The following is a 16,463-nucleotide window of genomic DNA, read 5'->3' as shown; positions in this document are numbered from 1 at the left end:
AAAAGCCTCATCCTGAAGCTATTATTATTATCGTCATTTCTTGTTGTCTGGCCTGTCATTCCCCTTGTGAAATACTAGCTCAGTACTCCCCAAGAGTCACAATCAAGTGGAGGAATTGCTTGGCTGGGTCTCTGGGCTGAACATCATTTGCTGCTGTCAGACCAAGGGTCATGTCTTAGTCTACTCACCTGGACTGCACACGGTTCTGAAATCTGAGTGCCCTGAGACTCTCCTAGAAGGACCTCTGGAGAGAGTATAGTCCCAGGACACGGCCAAGCTGTGATGGTGTAGAGAGGGAAGGTGCTGGCTGTTAGGAAGTAAGCTGCAGATTCTCAGACTAATGGGCTACTCCACAGTCCTTTCTAAGTCCTGTCTGAGAATGTTTACTCATATTTAATGATTTGTAAGTGTCTGCAGCCTTCAAGGGAATGGACTAAGTGAGGAATAGAATTAAGACACAGAGTTTCTCATTCCAGAAACTTACAACTTTATTGAAGAGAGCAATCTGCATTAAACTGTGAAGCACCAGCGTATTGGAGGATGTCCCCCATGTGGTTTGGAGTGATCAGGGAGATGTTGGGAAGGAAGCAGGACTTGACTTAAGCCTTGAAACTTGTACAGAGCCTCTGTAGGTGGAAGGGAGGGAAGAACATTCTGAGTTGTGGTAGACTGTAATAGACTGGACCAAACCCAGGTTTCAGAGTTTTGGAATCACGGTAGTGATTTCTACATGTGTTAGGAAGAGTTAGCCGCTGTTGTGCTCTGTGGTCTGTTGTACTTTGTGGTCTGCTCTGTTGTGCTCTGTGGTTTTGGACTTTCACTAGAATATGTTTTCAGACACATATTAGGTTCCCGCTAATATGTTGGATCAGCACTCAGCTGAAGGCTGGATGTTCTGGAGCATAAATGGCAACAGACAGAAGTACAGAGCAGTGCATGGGGGGCTACCTGCATTGTTTATTACAAGTCTTAGTAGCAACGTCCTGCTTACTGTTAGGCTTGCCAAATTTCTTTTGTGTTCTATGCCTACCTATGGGTTGAGGATAATTTGTGTAGCTGCTGCTTTGTTGAGTTTCTCCTTCTCTTGAGTAAAAAAACATAATTTAGAGTTCAGGATAGTTTTCTGGATTAATGTGCAGCTTTCGCTCAGAGAGTCAGGCTGCCCCCTCAAGGCTGATTCCTTACAAGGCTCTTTTCAGAGCTGCTGCCTCTGCTGTTTAGTCTCTAAGTCATGTCCAACTCTTTGCAACCCCATGGACTGTAGCCCACCAGGATCCTTTATCCATGGGATTTCCCAGGCAAGAATACTGGTGTGGGTTGCCATTTCCTTTTCCAGAGGGTCTTCCCAATCCAGGGATCGAACCCACATCTCCTGCTTGGCAGGTGGATTCTTTACCACTGAGGCACCTAGGAAGCTCCTTTTGAGAACAGGGCTTCCCTAATTGTAATGTGTGCCTGAGATGTAGCCCAATATTCTGCATTTTCAACAAGCCCTGTTGCTGGTGCTGATATTCTGAGAATCACACTTAGCCTGGAAACTCAAGGCATGGTATGGATGCTTATGGCAACAGAGTAACCCAGGAAGATTGAGTGTGGGAGGAAGCAGGATGGAGCAGAAATACTTTTCATATGAGATGATAGCCACCCGGGCTCCCACGTAGGCTTGACAATGAGTCACAGTCACTATCCACCCAGACCCTTACTGCTCATTAGAAGGGGTCCCCCAGGACATGCCCACGCTAAAGCCTCAGGAAGACCATTCTTTTCCCATCAAAAGCCCAGTGCGGAAGTGTATGACTTTCCAGCAGTGAAAGATACAAGGGTAAGCTCAGTGCCCAGTTGGTCTTGCCTTTTCTCATTATCAATCACATTGCAAGTTGGAAGGTGAATCTGGTGACTTGTTCTGCTCTGTTCAGCTCAGCAGGTGCTTGTCACATGTCTGCTCTTGGCCTGACATTATGTTATGTCTGTGGGTTGCTGGTGAAGGGTGAAAAGTGGTCTCTGTTGTTTAGGGACTAACTGCGTTATTAGGAAGAAGAAAGCAGAACACTTAACAAGCAATGAAAGGAAAACTTGTGAGGGTGGGGATATAATTATGTGCTAAGTTGAATATAATCAAGTGCCAAATCTATGACACAAGCAATCAGGGCTGTGAAAACTCAGGGAGGGTTTGGATGTTGGCTTAGCTTGCTGAAACCAGAGTTAGAGTTTTTAAATTGAGGGCTCTATCGTTTGACTTGTGATGGGATTTTGGAGATTGTGTGAATATAGAGTTTGAAACTACTGGACATGAAAGGGAAAGGCAGAGTCTAGCACAGAAACCCAGTTCACTTGTTGCAGATACTGAAGCTCCACGATGAATGCAAACCACACCTCCCACCCCAGACCTCCCCATTCCTCCAATGAATGAAGCATTTCTTTAAATGAAGCCAGCTCTAGAGAATGAGATCATTGCTACATTGTACTGGATTTGACCAGGCACTCCTACGGCTTACTGGGGATTCAGACCTCAAGTGAGTTCTTTCCACAAAACATTAATAATCATGGCGATTAACGGAAAAGGTCATCTCAGAATCTCAGGGCAGATACCTTATAGTTTATAGATGGGGTGGACAAAAGGAGAAGGGATTCTGGGAAAAGGCTTTCAGAGGCAGAGAGGGAGCCCCTATCTTTTATCTTGCCCATGAGAGCTCTGTGGAAGAACAATGCCATTCAGTACTTATATAGCACTTTCAACTCTGTTATAGAAAAGTCACACGACATCCCTGGAGAACAAGAGTGCGTGGTCTTTCCTGATCTCTGAGAGTGGATTATGGGGACAGAGCCTATATGTGTCTGGTGAAAACTCTCAGGTATCCCTTGACCTGCCAAACTGGGAGAGTAGGCAGCCAATCTCTATGGGGCCAAATCTATCAGGGGTTTCAGCTGTGTCATGTATGGACCACGTGCCAAGCCTCTGCATCTACCAGGATCTCTAAATTGTCCCGTGGAACATCCACCTCCCAATCAGCGTTGAAGGAGAGGATGGCCCTGCTCCTCCTCCCCACCCTGCCAGTGGGGTTTGGAGACTCACTCCCAATTCCCTTCAGAGAGGTTCCCCTCAGGTGTGTTGTACTGTCCACTTCTGTGTCTTGGTTTTGTATCCTTTTCTGGCTGTGGTAAAGAATCCATCTACCTGTGTAGGAGACTCCGGAGACGTGGGTTTAATCCCTGGGTTGGGATGATATCCTGGAGGAGGAAATGGCATCCCACTCCAGGATTCTTGCCTGGAGAATCCCACAGACAGAGAAGTCTGGCAGGCTACAGTCCATGGGGTTGTGTAGAGTGGGACGTGACTGAGTAACTGAGCACGTACACTGGCCAAGTAGCCCAAGAGTTGCTGTTGTGTGGTTGCTCAGTCATATCCACCTCTTTTGTGGCCTCATGTACTATGTCTCCCCTGTCCATGGGGATTCTCCAGGCAAGGTTGCTGGAGTGGGTTGCCATTTCCTCCCCCAGGGGATCTTCCCGACCCAGGGATCAAACCCTTGTCTCCTGCATTGCAGGTGGACTCTTTACCTGAGCCACCAGGAAGTCCAGCCCAAGAGTTACAGGACCTCTTGCTGCTTCCTGTGTGGCTTTCCATATGAGGTCTGTTTCCTGCTCTCTTTGGTTTCTGAGACCTATTGTGGTAGTGCCTCAGTCTGTTTTGAGGAAGGAAGTGTGCTTCTGCACCTTTGGAAACACCATCATCTGCTCTCCATCAGTGAACAAAGGCTGACAGGACACTGCCAAAATGTATCTGCAGGCTGGACTTGAAAGGAGGAGACCTTTCCGTGTGCTGGTCTTACTATCTCTATCAAGATCAACTGGAATCCTAGCCAGTCTCCAGTTGGTGGCCAGGAGGCCAAATCTAGCCCACAGATGCATTTTCTTTAGCTGATCTTGAGGTTTGTAAAAAACCTGAATTTCTTTTGAACATTTTTAAATGAGTGTGTTTTTATATAAAAATTGGAATTTCTGGCTGCTCATGAAAAGATTGTGAGTAACTGGCAACCCCGGGCTTTGCCTGTGCTAGGTAGGAAGTGTTGATCTGAAGCTGGGGAGCGGCCCCACTACTCACTTGGTCCCTGGCTCCCTCAGCTCACTGCACTTGTTTCTTCACTAGCTGGCCTCTGCCATCACTGGAGTTTTTGACCTTGACGAGTCACATATACAGGCTGCATTGATTCCACCTGGGTAAATTTGGGTGGTGTGCCTAAGACAGAGAAGATGTCACAGAGGTTTGGGTAGGTGTGGTATAAGAAAAGTAGAGTGCTGTTTTGGGAACTGCTTAGAAATGGTCCAAACTGGAGGCAGAGAAATAATCTGTGAGTGCTTCTTAGATCATCTCTGGAAAAGGACCAGTTTGTTTTTTAGTTTCTAATCCATCACAGACCTCTACTTTTGTAAAATACAATATAGCATGAATTCATATAAAAATAAAAGGAATAAAAGACATACAAAGTGCAAGCTAGCTTTTATTATTATATTCTACAGACCTAAAATTATTTTAATAAACATGGTCAAAATGAACATAATATAGGAAAAAAAGAAAATAACTATAAAGCTTATATCGTTTATATAATGTATGCACATAGGCTATAACCATAGAGAATCAATGTTATAGCTTCTGTCTCTGCACTATAAACTAATGAAAATTATGAATAAAATGGCAGTTTTATATATTAAATACCTATATAGACACTTTTAATTTATTCTATGAATTTCCTGCTTATAAATATTTTTATGATGAAAAGTAAAATTCAAAACCTTCTAAAAAATCTCTAAGAGGCATTGCAATAACTTTGCAAAAGTGTAATTTCAGGATCATCATTTACCTTATAATTCAGTTCAATTCAGTCGCTCAGTCATGTCTGACTCTTTGTGACCCCATGAACCACAGCACGCCAGGCCTCCCTGTCCATCACCAACTCCGGGAATTTACGCAAACTCATGTCCATTGATTTGGTGATGCCATCCAACCATCTCATCCTCTGTCGTCCTCTTCTCCTCCTGCCCCCAATTCCGCCCAGCATCAGGGTCTTTTCAAATGAGTCAGCTCTTCACATCAGGTGGCCAAAGTATTGTAGTTTCAGCTTTAGCATCAGTCCTTCCAATGAACACCCAGGACTGATCTCCTTTAGGATGGACTGGTTGGATCTCCTTGCAGTCCAAGGGACTCTCAAGAGTCTTCTCCAACACCACAGTTCAGAAGCATCAATTCTTCGGTGCTCAGCTTTCTTTATAGTCCAACTCTCACATCTGTACATGACTACTGGAAAAACCACAGCCTTGACTAGATGGATCTTTGTTGACAAAATAATGTCTCTGCTTTTTAATATGCTGTCTAGGTTGGTCATAACTTTCCTTCCAAGGAGTAAGTGTCTTTTAATTTCATGGCTGCAATCACCATCTGCAGTGATTTTGGAGCCTTATTATTAGTTATTGTTAAATTACAGGACAATCAAAACTCTAGAGAAACTCTGTCTAATCTAACATTCTTTTTGCCTTTTGATCTTGTCTATCATTGAAAACACGTCACATCATTTATTTGAATGAAAGTATTAAGTTCTTTAAAACAGCAAATGATAAAAAAACAAATTAGCATAACAAACTAACTCATATCTCTGAAATGTTGAAACTAGTTCTTATTGTGCAGGAACACGATAGGTTTGTCCAGAAGTTCAAATATTCCTGATAGAATGTTTTTCCTCAGTAACCATATCACAGTAGTTGTTTATAATCAGCTTCTATACCATTACAAGCAAAAAGAATGCTCTCAGATTTAGTGCATTAGCTTTAATGTAACTTACACTAAGTGAACTGTTTAGTTTAGTCAACATTTTGGTAATATGATTTTCTTGATGAAGGAAGCACTTCATTGATTTACACTGTGGCACAGCTCTTCCAAAATGCTTTCCAGAAATCCATCAGAGAGTACTCCTAAAATTTAAACTCTAAATCACATTTGTTGATTAACCCTTCGTGGTTCTATATAGTTTAGAGCTGGTTGTGTTTTGCAAAGAACACTTAAGAAACAATTCTTCCTTATGTCACCATCATGCTCAAACCTCATGTACATGAAAAGAATTGCTATTTTAGAAATAATTGTACATCTGTCTAGTTGCAATAAAAATTATATTACTAGCTTTGATTGTTTTATATTTGATTCTGCATAACATTGAGCTTCGGTATCCCTGGAAAAAGGTAGTCGAACTACCTTGTCTGACAAGATCCTTTCAACATTTCCAAGCAAGCATCTTTGATTTGCAGTCTCTCATTAGTATTCAACAAATATGTGGGTTTTTTGACTTAGCAACTCAACGTTTTACTTTTATAAGAAGCCCACAAAGCACGTTTACTTCTGGTAGCTGTTTGATCTGTACTTTAAAAAAAAAAATAATTCTTCTGGTTTGGATTTACTTTTTGTGATTTGGGCGTAAATATTTCTTAGGTCTTAATAATTTCATTGATTGATTAGCCAACCCACCTCTTCAGATAACACACTATTATTTAACTCTTAAACATCAATTATGGCTGCAAAACTCAACTCAGTATATGAAGAATCATACTTTCAAATAAAAGTATAAACTTTTCAGTATTTATTTCTATGAAATCTTATTTATTGTCATCGTTTAGTTAGTACAGCAGCTGTGATCATAAGTTAGTATTTTCTTGATAAAAATGATCAGTAAAGCTTGTTTTTATCTGTAAATTAATGTTAAAATTAGTAATACCAATTTCAATTCTTGAATATATAAATTTCATTTGTATATATGCTTATATATATTTATATGCTTGTACTTTCTCAGATGTCTATCAATCTATCTATGTCTCTGTAGATATATGTGCTTATGAATATGTGCTTATACAGTCTCAGATTTTTAAAACACTTCTGCTGACAGCTGACAAGATAACTTTTAAAGTGACATATCATAAAGTCCGTGATTAGCAGGCAGTTTGGATTATATGTAACTCACTAGGAAAGTTCAAAGATGTTCACCTCATTCAATGAGGTGAGTCAGGCAGTGTGAAATTGCTGCAAAAGTTTCTAAATTCTTATTCTCACATTCTCTAGTTATCTTGTCATGGACTCATAACAGATAGCATGTGGATTGTCACTGGTCCATGGATAACATTTTGCATAGCCCTTAAATAGATGCCTCTTTAAAACTTTTGTTAAGCTACTATAAATACTTTAATACTTACTGAGTAATATCAGACCAAGAAACTACTCCCTCAGTCAGAGCATAAAAATAGAGATTACATTTGGCCATAAGTATCAAAACAAAACAAAGTAAAATAATGCAACTTATACAAGATTGCGGTTATTTGTTTCATGTTAAAGGAGTCTGGTACTGGGGAGTGATGTAGTCAGTGACCCTCTGCATCAGTGATCCAGGCTTCTATCTTATTGTTTCAGTGAACATGGCTTCTTTTCTCAACATACCTCATGACACAAAATAACTGCTGGAACTCCAGCTATTATGTCAATATTCCAACCAGCTAGAAGGAGCAGGACAAGGATTAGAAGAGCAACCCCTCCTTTTAAGGCTCTTCCTGGAAGCTGCATGCATTGTTTCCACATACATTTTATTGACAAGAGTTTTAGTTGTGAAGCCAGTCATACCAAATTTCAAGAGATGCTCTGAAATGTAGTAATTATTCCAGGAAGTCATACTCACCTAAAAGGAAGATGGAGAAGAATGGACGTTGGAGATTATCTAGTTTAGTCAGAGATACTTTCAGAACCTCAGGGTATCAGTTAGAAATCAATGTGAGGATACCATTAGCCAACACAAACTGTTAAGAACTTTCAGTACAAGAGAGAATGTAATTCGCCCCCTTCAGTGACAGGGCTTGTTCAGGACCTATAAAGATTTATCCAGTTTTACTTTTTGTAACCAATTTGTATTTTTTAATAGAAATTTATTTATTTTAATTGGAATTTAATTACTTTACAATATTGTATTGGTTTTGCCATACATCAACATGAATCCACCACAGGTATACACATGTTCCCCATCCTGAACCCCACTCCCACCTCCCTCCCCATACCATCCCTCTGGGTTGTCCCAGTACACCAGCCCCAAGCATCCAGTATCATGCATGGAACCTGGATTGGCAATTCGTTTCATATATGATATTATACATGTTGCAATGCCATTCTCCCAAATCATCCCACCTTCTCCCTCTCCCACAGAGTCCAAAAGACTGTTCTATACATCTGTGTCTATTTTGCTGTCTTGCATACAGGGTTATCATTACCATCTTTCTAAATTCCATATATATGCGTTAGTATACTGTATTGGTGTTTTTCTTTCTGGCTTACTTCACTCTGTATAAGAGGCTCCTGCCTTATGACCCAGCAATACCACTACTGGGCATACACACCAAGGAAACCAGAATTGAAAGAGACACGTGTATCCCAGTGTCCATCACAGCACTGTTTATAATAGCCAGGACATGGAAGCAACCTAGATGTCCATCAGCAGATGAATGGATAAGAAAGCTGTGGTACATATACATAATGGAATATTACTCAGCCATTAAAAATAATACATTTGAATCAGATCTAATGAGGTGGATGAAACTGGAGCCTATTATACAGAGGGAAGTAAGCCAGAAAGAAAAATACCAATTTGTATTTTTAAGCAACTGCATATTTATTGTGTACCGATTTCCAGTCCAGATGCTGGATGGGTATGTTTTCCAAATTAAAACAACAACAACAACAACAACAAAAAACAACTGTGGAAAATGATTAACAGGAAACTTGATGGAGAAGGTCCAAAACCTTCAATAAGGTATTGTCCCTGAGACGTGGTGGAAAGAAGGCAGTGGACAAGGCAATGCCTGTCATCAAAGAGCTTACAGTCTAGCAGGGGAGATAATGAGTAAACAGATAATGGCAGTGTGGTAAGAAATGAGCTTTGAAAGATACTGTTGGAGTGATTTCAAAGCAAACTGCAAAACTTCTAATTGAAATCAGAATCAATCCATTTTTGTGAAAGTATTATGTCCTGCAGAAGTTCTGCTGATTGGCTAAAAATTACCTGAAGTCAGATGAACTGGCCTTAGATATGTTAATATAAAATTGCCAGTTTGTTTCCCCTCAATATGCCTCATCAAGTCTTGTTAGGAACCCCTAGTATTAGAGAAATTCCATGTCTTAGAAATCCTAAAAAGGAGCCTCTCTGTAGTACCATATTGGCAATCAGAGTTTCTCTTTCTTTTCTTAAGGGAAAATAAGCCACAAAAAAAGGATTTTTACTTTCTTTTTTAAAGCCATAGGATGTGCTTTTATCAGTAGAAGTTAGTCACCTATCTAGAAATGTGTCCCCTTGTTCTGGTTAATAAATTAGAGAATAGACTTATGGCCATGGGGAGAGGGGAGGAGAGGGTGAGATGTATGGAAAAGAGTAACATGGAACCTTACATTACCATATGTAAAGTAGATACCCAATGGGAATTTACTGTATGGCTCAGGAAACTCAAACAGGGGCTCTGTATCAAACTCAAGGGGTGGGATGTGGAGGGAGATGGGAGGGAGGTTCGAAAGGGAGGGGATATATGTATACCTATGGCTGATTCATGTTGAGGTTTGACAGAAAACAACAGAATTCTGTAAAGCACGTATCCTTCAATAGAAAATAATTAAAAAAAAAAACCCACAAATATCACAATAAATCAGGTCACACAAATGTTTTTGGTGTTAAAAAAATAAATAAAGATGCAGAGAGTTCTGCAATATGCGAGTGTGGGTAAATGCACAGACTGTTGCGTATAGATTTAGATTTTGAGGTAATCTTGCTGATCTTGGTTGAGACATTTTTCGTTGTGCCTGAGACCCTGCTGCTGAGAGCTGTGAATCAGATTTTAATAAGCAAAACAACAACCTTCATGTACAGCCAACTATCGAATTTCCCAAATAGGAAACTTTTTAGGTTTTTTAAACTTTGTTTTCATATATTTTATCTTGTTTTCTCTCAAATATTTCATTCTGTTTTCATGTGGTTAGATTTTTACAGATTGCTGTTTTTGAAATCTGCCTCAAAAGGAAGCTAGCATAGGATCATATATTTGTGGTATCACCTAATATATCTTTCAGAAGACTTTCTCAGTTATTTCAGAAAAAATTTATTAGCTCTCTTTTTGTCAGTCTAGGGGCAACTGGTTTTCCCTTCTGTCTGGGAATTTCTCTCAGGTTATGCATGAGTGTTTATATTGGTTTCCACTCCCAACCCACCTCTAGATTGCAAACTCCTAGAGAAAATCAGGGTCTTACTCATATTACCTTATTCATCATATGATCAGATGAAAGCGTTAGTGGCTCAGTCATGTCCGATTCTTTGTGGACCCATGGACTATAGCCCACCAGGCTCCTATGTCCATGGAATTCTCCAGGCAAAAATACTGGAGTGAGTAGCCATTCCTTTCTCCAGGGGATCTTCCCGACCCAAGGATTGAATCCGAGTCTTCTACATTGCAGGCAGATTCTTTACCGTCTAAGCCACCAGGGAAGCCCATTATCTTATTTCCTGCTATGGATTGAATTCTTCCCACTCAGCAAATCAGTATGTTGAAACTCTAAGCCCAAATGCGACTGTATTTGGAGACAAGGTCTGTAAGGAGGTAATAAGTTTAAATGAGGTGATGAGGGTGGGGACCTAATCAGATGGGACTGATTGGTGTTTTTAAAAGAGGAGGAAAGGAAACCAAAACTCTCTCTTTCTCTCTGCACAGAGAGGAAATGTCATATGAGGGAGCATCAAGATGGCAGCCATCTGCAAACCAGGAGAAGGAGGCCTCATCAGAAACCAATTCTGTGGCACCAGGAACTCGAACTTCCAGCCTTCAATATGGTGAGAAAATGAATTACTGTTGTTCACAAGCCATCCAGACTGTGGTGTTCTGTTATAGCAGCTCTAGCAGACTAATACATTACCTAAAATTTACACAGTATTTTGCATATAATATCTAGTCAGTAGACATCTACTTATTTCTTACTGATGTTAATTATTTTCATGGGGGAGAATTTGGCTTTATAATTACCTTACATTCTTTTAAGATAAAAACCATCTCTAAGAGTTGATTTAAATGCCTTTCTCCAACATCTTTTTCCAAATGCACACACATATAAGCTTGGTGTTAGCCATTTTGAGTGCACAGAATGGCCAGTAAATTTGCTTTTATAATTGGAAAAAGTACTTAATTTCATACTGTTGACAGAAGATGTTAAAAGCATGTAATATGTTTCCCTAGAATCCTACCCCCAGAAGATATGTGTCATCTTAGTTTATCATTTCCTCTAATGTCCACTTTTTGATATCTGTGTCTGTAACTTTTTGCTCAATGTTTGTCATTGATGCAGTGACCCCAGCACCAGTTGACAGGCTAATGCAGAGGAAAGGGGCGGGGGCGTTTTTATAAAAATTTGTCCCTTTATTCATTTATTTAATCATTCAAATCACTTTTAGAGAATCTATTCTTGCCAAGCCTATATTGGGAGCTAAAAGTATAGAGGTGAAAAAACAGAGTATGTCCCTACTTTCATGTTTATAGTCTGGTGGTGGAAAAGGCAGGCAATATATGAGCGAACAAGCAAGTAAACACTATGGTTCTAATGATAAATTCTCCATAACTCTAAGACCAACCCCCCTTGATATCCAAGATACTGGATTAGGTTTAATAGATACTGAAAGTAAAGTGAAGGTGTTAATCACTCAGTTCAGTTCAGTTCAGTCACTTAGTTGTGTCTGACTCTTTGTGACCCCGTGAACAACAGCACAGCAGGCCTCTCTGACCATCACCAACTCCTGGAATTTACCCAAACTTGTGTCCGTTGAGTCGGTGATGCCATCCAACCATCTCATCCTCTCTCATCCTCTTTTCCTCCTGCCCTCAATCTTTCCCAGCATCAGGGTCTTTTCCAATGAGTCTGCTCTTTGCATCAGGTGGCCAAAGTATTGGTGTTTCGGCTTCAACATCAGTCTTTCCAATGAACACTTAGGACTGATCTCCTTTAGGATGGACTGGTTGGATCTCCTTGCAGTCCAAGGGACTCTTAAGAGTCTTCTCCAACACCACAGTTCAAAACCACAGCTCACCACACCATCAATTCTTCGGTGCTCAGCTTTCTTTATAGTCTAACTCACACATCCATACATGACCACTGGAAAAACCATAGCCTTGATTAGACAGACCTTTGTTGACAAAGTAATGTTTCTGCTTTTTAATACACTGTCTAGATTGGTCATAACTTTCCTTCCAAGGAGTAAGCATCTTTTAATTTCATGGCTGCAATCACCATCTGCAGTGATTTGGGAGCCCAGAAAAATAAAGTCAGCCACTGTTTCCCCATCTATTTGCCATGAAGTGATGGGACCGGATGCCATGATCTTCGTTTTCTGAATGTTGAACTTTAAGCCAACTTTTTCACTCTCCTCTTTCACTTTCATCAAGAGGCTCTTTAGTTCTTCTTCACTTTTTGCCATAAGGGTGGTGTCATCTGCATATCTTAGGTGATTGATATTTCTCCTGGCAATCTTGATTCCAGCTTGTGCTTCCTCCAGCCCAGTGTTTCTCATGATGTACTCTGCATAGAAGTTAAATAAGCAGGGTGACAATATACAGCCTTGATGTACTCCTTTTCCTATTTGTAACCAATCTGTTGTTTCATGTCCAGTTCTAACTTTGCTTCCTGAACTGCATATAGGTTTCTCAAGAGGCAGGTCAGGTGGTCTGGTATTCCCATCTCTTTAAGAATTTTCCAGTTTGTTGTGATCCACACAGTCAAAGGCTTTGGCATAGTCAATAAAGCAGAAATAGATGTTTTTCTGGAACTCTTGCTTTTTCCATGATCCAGCGGATGCTGGCAATTTGATCTCTGGTTCCTCTGTCTTTTCTAAAACCAGCTTGAACATCTGGAAGTTCACGGTTTCATGTATTGCTGAAGCCTGGCTTGGAGAATTTTGAGCATTACTTTACTAGCGTGTGAGATGACTCAGTCGTGTCCAATTCTGCACCCCATGGACTATAGCCCAAGCAGGCTCCTCTGTCCATAGAACTATCCAGGCAAGAATACTGGAGTAGGTTGCCATTTCCTTCTCCAGGGGATCTTCCCCACCCAGAGATTGAACCAAGGTCTCCTGCATTGCAGACAGATTCTTTACTGTCTGAGACACCAGGGACCCATTAGTCTAATAAGTGAATTTTACTGGTGACTGAAACATACAATTTTTTTTCAATTCTGTCATTTTATGCTTTGGATTAAAATATATATCTCATTTATTTAAATGATAAGTATCTAGGATGCTGCTTTCATAGAGAGGAAATGTGAACTCACATGATCTGGAATGGAGATCTTAAAACATTTCCTTAAGAAAGAAGGTGTGTGGTCTTGGACAGCACCTTCTCTGGACACCTAGATAGATTCTTATCTTAAAATATTATCTAAAACTCATACTTGTTACATCTGTGAAAAGTGAGATTCTCGGGTTGGATGAATACAGAAATAAATAATTCATAAGCAGAATACAAGTCTAGTCCATAACTGGAAAGACTTTAAGGTGTTTTTTCCACATTAAGGGTATATATCCCTGTACTATAATTCTTTGTAAAATATTAGTAAAACTTTGAATTGCTTTTAATTCTGGCAGACTGTTTCTCTTTGAATGCCTTTCTAGGCTTAGATAGAATTATGAGGTGTCCTAGCTTTTATTAGGGTTATGTATGACTTTTTACCATCCTACATTACTCTTTAAAAAGGGGTCTGGAAATGCGTGTGCATTTTAAATTCAAGGTTTGTGGGAAGTTATATGCTGAAACATGATGATTGAAAGACAAAGGTCGAAGAATTTCCTGATGAACCACAAACTAGTTATACACTAGAAATGCAAATCACAGGATTTAAAATTAAACAATTGCTAGTACTTTTTTACTAAATTCATGAAAGAAATTAGGTGATGAAAATTATTGGTAGATGAGAGTGATAGATTAAGGATTTGATCTAAGATTGTGAATTTAGTGGTCAACTTTGAGCTCCAATAGTATGTTCATGGCCACCATATGGCTTCAACTTTCAAGGCTCAACCTGCCAATCTGTTGCTCAGGGAATATACTGTACATTATCCTGTCTTTATTCTAATCAAGAATTGAAGGAAGTGAAAGAATTCAAAAATTATGAAAAGTTTGAGAAACATGTAGTCTCCACCATTTGGTAATTTTCCCACTCACTGCCAAAATACGTTCAAATACCATAGAAGCTACCAATTAATATTATTTCCCCTCAGAATCAGATTATCTGGGTAGTTGTCTCATTTTTCTACTTACTTTACCTGAATTGAAAAGTTGATTCATTGAGAACACTGCATGTGATGTGCTGGGCAAACCACATTGGGGAAGCAAACGCACCTGTTATGGAAACATCTATGGCCATTCCCAAGGAAGAGAATGAGCAGGATTGTCACTTATGTGTCAGTGACAGATGTTATTCCACACCCCTAACCACAGAAGTCATGTCCATTGCCCAGTATAGGACTATTACACCCCCTAAATCTTCTCATTCTTTATTCCTTGATTCTCTTGGAATAGTAGGCTATGGCATACCTATGGGGAAGTACAATATATCCCACAGTGATTGAAGCTATATACTAGATTTAGCAAGTAAACCCCTCGAATAACCAACTTTACTCATTACATGTCCTAATGACTCCTTTAAATTATATATGCTGTTCTTATAAAATGGTCCTAACTGCTTTATTAGTCTGCTTGGGCTGCCATAACAAAACACCATAGACTAGGGGGCTTGACAAAAGAAATAAGTTTTTCTACAGTTCTGAAGGCTGAAAGTCAGAGATCAGGGTGTTTATCAAGGTCAGTTTCTGATGAGAGTTGTCTTCCTGGCTTGTAGATGGCCACTTTTTTGCTATGTCCTAACATGGTGGAGACAGAAATTAATTTCTTTCTTTTTCTCTTCTTATAAGGCCACTGACATTTAAAAAATGTGTACACGTCTTCCTATATCCTGTAAGACTCATCTCAAACAAAATCTCATTTATGAAGTTTAATCCAAATGCTTGGTTTGAGCTAAATGCTCTGGTAATTTCAACATAAAAATATATAATAAAATTGGCATAATAAAATTGTTGAAATAATGAAGATTCCTTGAAGTAAGGGACAGTACCTTTATTGATTATTATATTCCTAGTATAGTGCCTGATACATTGGAAGTTTCCAATAAATCCTAGGCTGTTGCTAGAATAAAATTAAATCAGAAGTAGACATGATCTTGGGCAAACTCCATGAGATAGTAAGGGACAGGGAGGCCTGGCATGCTGCAGTCCATGGGGTCGCAAAGAGTCAGACACAACTTAATGACTGAAAGACAACAACAAGGCAGTGTTGAGCTGGTATTTTTATTTTTTAAAATAGGATTCCTTGCCTGCCCATTTGAAGTAAAAGCAATAACAACAAACATCTGACCAATAAACTGGACATTTTCCCTGGTGCCTTGAAGGACCTTGTAAATACCAGTGAGTACACTTCCACTTCTCATTGGGCCAGGAACCTAAACACAGTAACTTCATTTGAAGGGCCCTGCAGTTCTTTTATTTTCAGAACCATCAGAGTGAGATATGTCAAACAATTCAAATGAGAAAGTTCTAGTTCCCACCTTTATGTATCTCCTGGGTTTTCCTTTGTTCACCCAGTCACCTGCAAAAATCATCAAGTGTTCACATTTATAGTCTGTGACTCAGTGACCCCAACCTTTTGGTGGCCTGGAATCAACATGGAATGCTCTTATTTAGCACTTGGAGCCCAGTCAGATATTAGTTTTCCTGCAGTAAATCTCTGATGCCAATGAAGAGGGAAATCAGAAACAGATCAGATGGTTCTGGCCCATCCCCTCCCAATATGGTGAGAAAGTCACTAACTGAAATGGGGTTGGATGCTGGGTTTCTCTCTCCTAAATCCTTTTATCCTAGTTATTAAAGTGTGTTACTTCTTAGAGCTGTGATAGTGAAGACTACTTTATTGAGATGGTGAAGAGTCTAGGTTCTTAAATGTCCTTCTGCCTCTCCATTAAGACAACACAACCCCCAGTTGGGGCAAGATTCAGTTTTTTGATGTTCATTCCCTCTGGCTACCTTGTGTTCCACCTAGGAGACTGAATTCTCTGTACAAAGAACTATGCCAATCCATAGAAAATCCTTAGGACTTCCCAGGTGGTGCTAGTGGTAAAGAACATGCCTGCCAATGCAGGAGAAATAAGAGATGCATTTTTGATCCCTGAGTCAGCAAGATCCCCTGGAGGAGGGCATGGCAACCCACTCCAGCATTCTTGCCTGGAAAATCCCCATGGACAGAGGAGACTGGTGGTCTACAGGCCATGGGGTCACAAAGAATCAAACACAACTGAAGTGACTTAGCACTGCACA

General features: G+C 40.0%; 1 protein-coding gene across 43 annotated transcripts in view; it reads left to right on the top strand.

Moving 5' to 3' along the window:
• The window catches only part of LOC129621202 (uncharacterized), a 488,210-nt gene that overhangs the window by 338,798 nt on the left and 132,949 nt on the right, over positions 1–16,463 (top strand). For 35 of the 43 annotated variants that reach the window (XR_008699138.1, XR_008699137.1, XR_008699139.1 and 32 more), the window contains one exon: positions 10,768–10,886. The exons of 1 other annotated variant lie outside the window; for it this stretch is intronic. Coding sequence is in view for 1 of the 42 variants with exons in the window: in XM_055537344.1 (XP_055393319.1) it covers positions 10,768–10,886 (119 nt within the window). In the remaining 41 variants the exon portion in view is untranslated. Of the gene's footprint in view, positions 1–10,513; positions 10,657–10,767; positions 10,887–15,456; positions 15,558–16,463 lie in introns of all 43 variants that reach the window. 7 more of the 43 variants (XR_008699115.1, XR_008699103.1, XR_008699122.1 and 4 more) reach the window with 3 other exon arrangements.

The sequence above is a fragment of the Bubalus kerabau genome, chromosome 10 (assembly GCF_029407905.1).
Source record: "Bubalus kerabau isolate K-KA32 ecotype Philippines breed swamp buffalo chromosome 10, PCC_UOA_SB_1v2, whole genome shotgun sequence".
NCBI lineage: Eukaryota > Metazoa > Chordata > Mammalia > Artiodactyla > Bovidae > Bubalus > Bubalus kerabau.
This window is presented reverse-complemented; position numbering and strand designations above follow the sequence as displayed.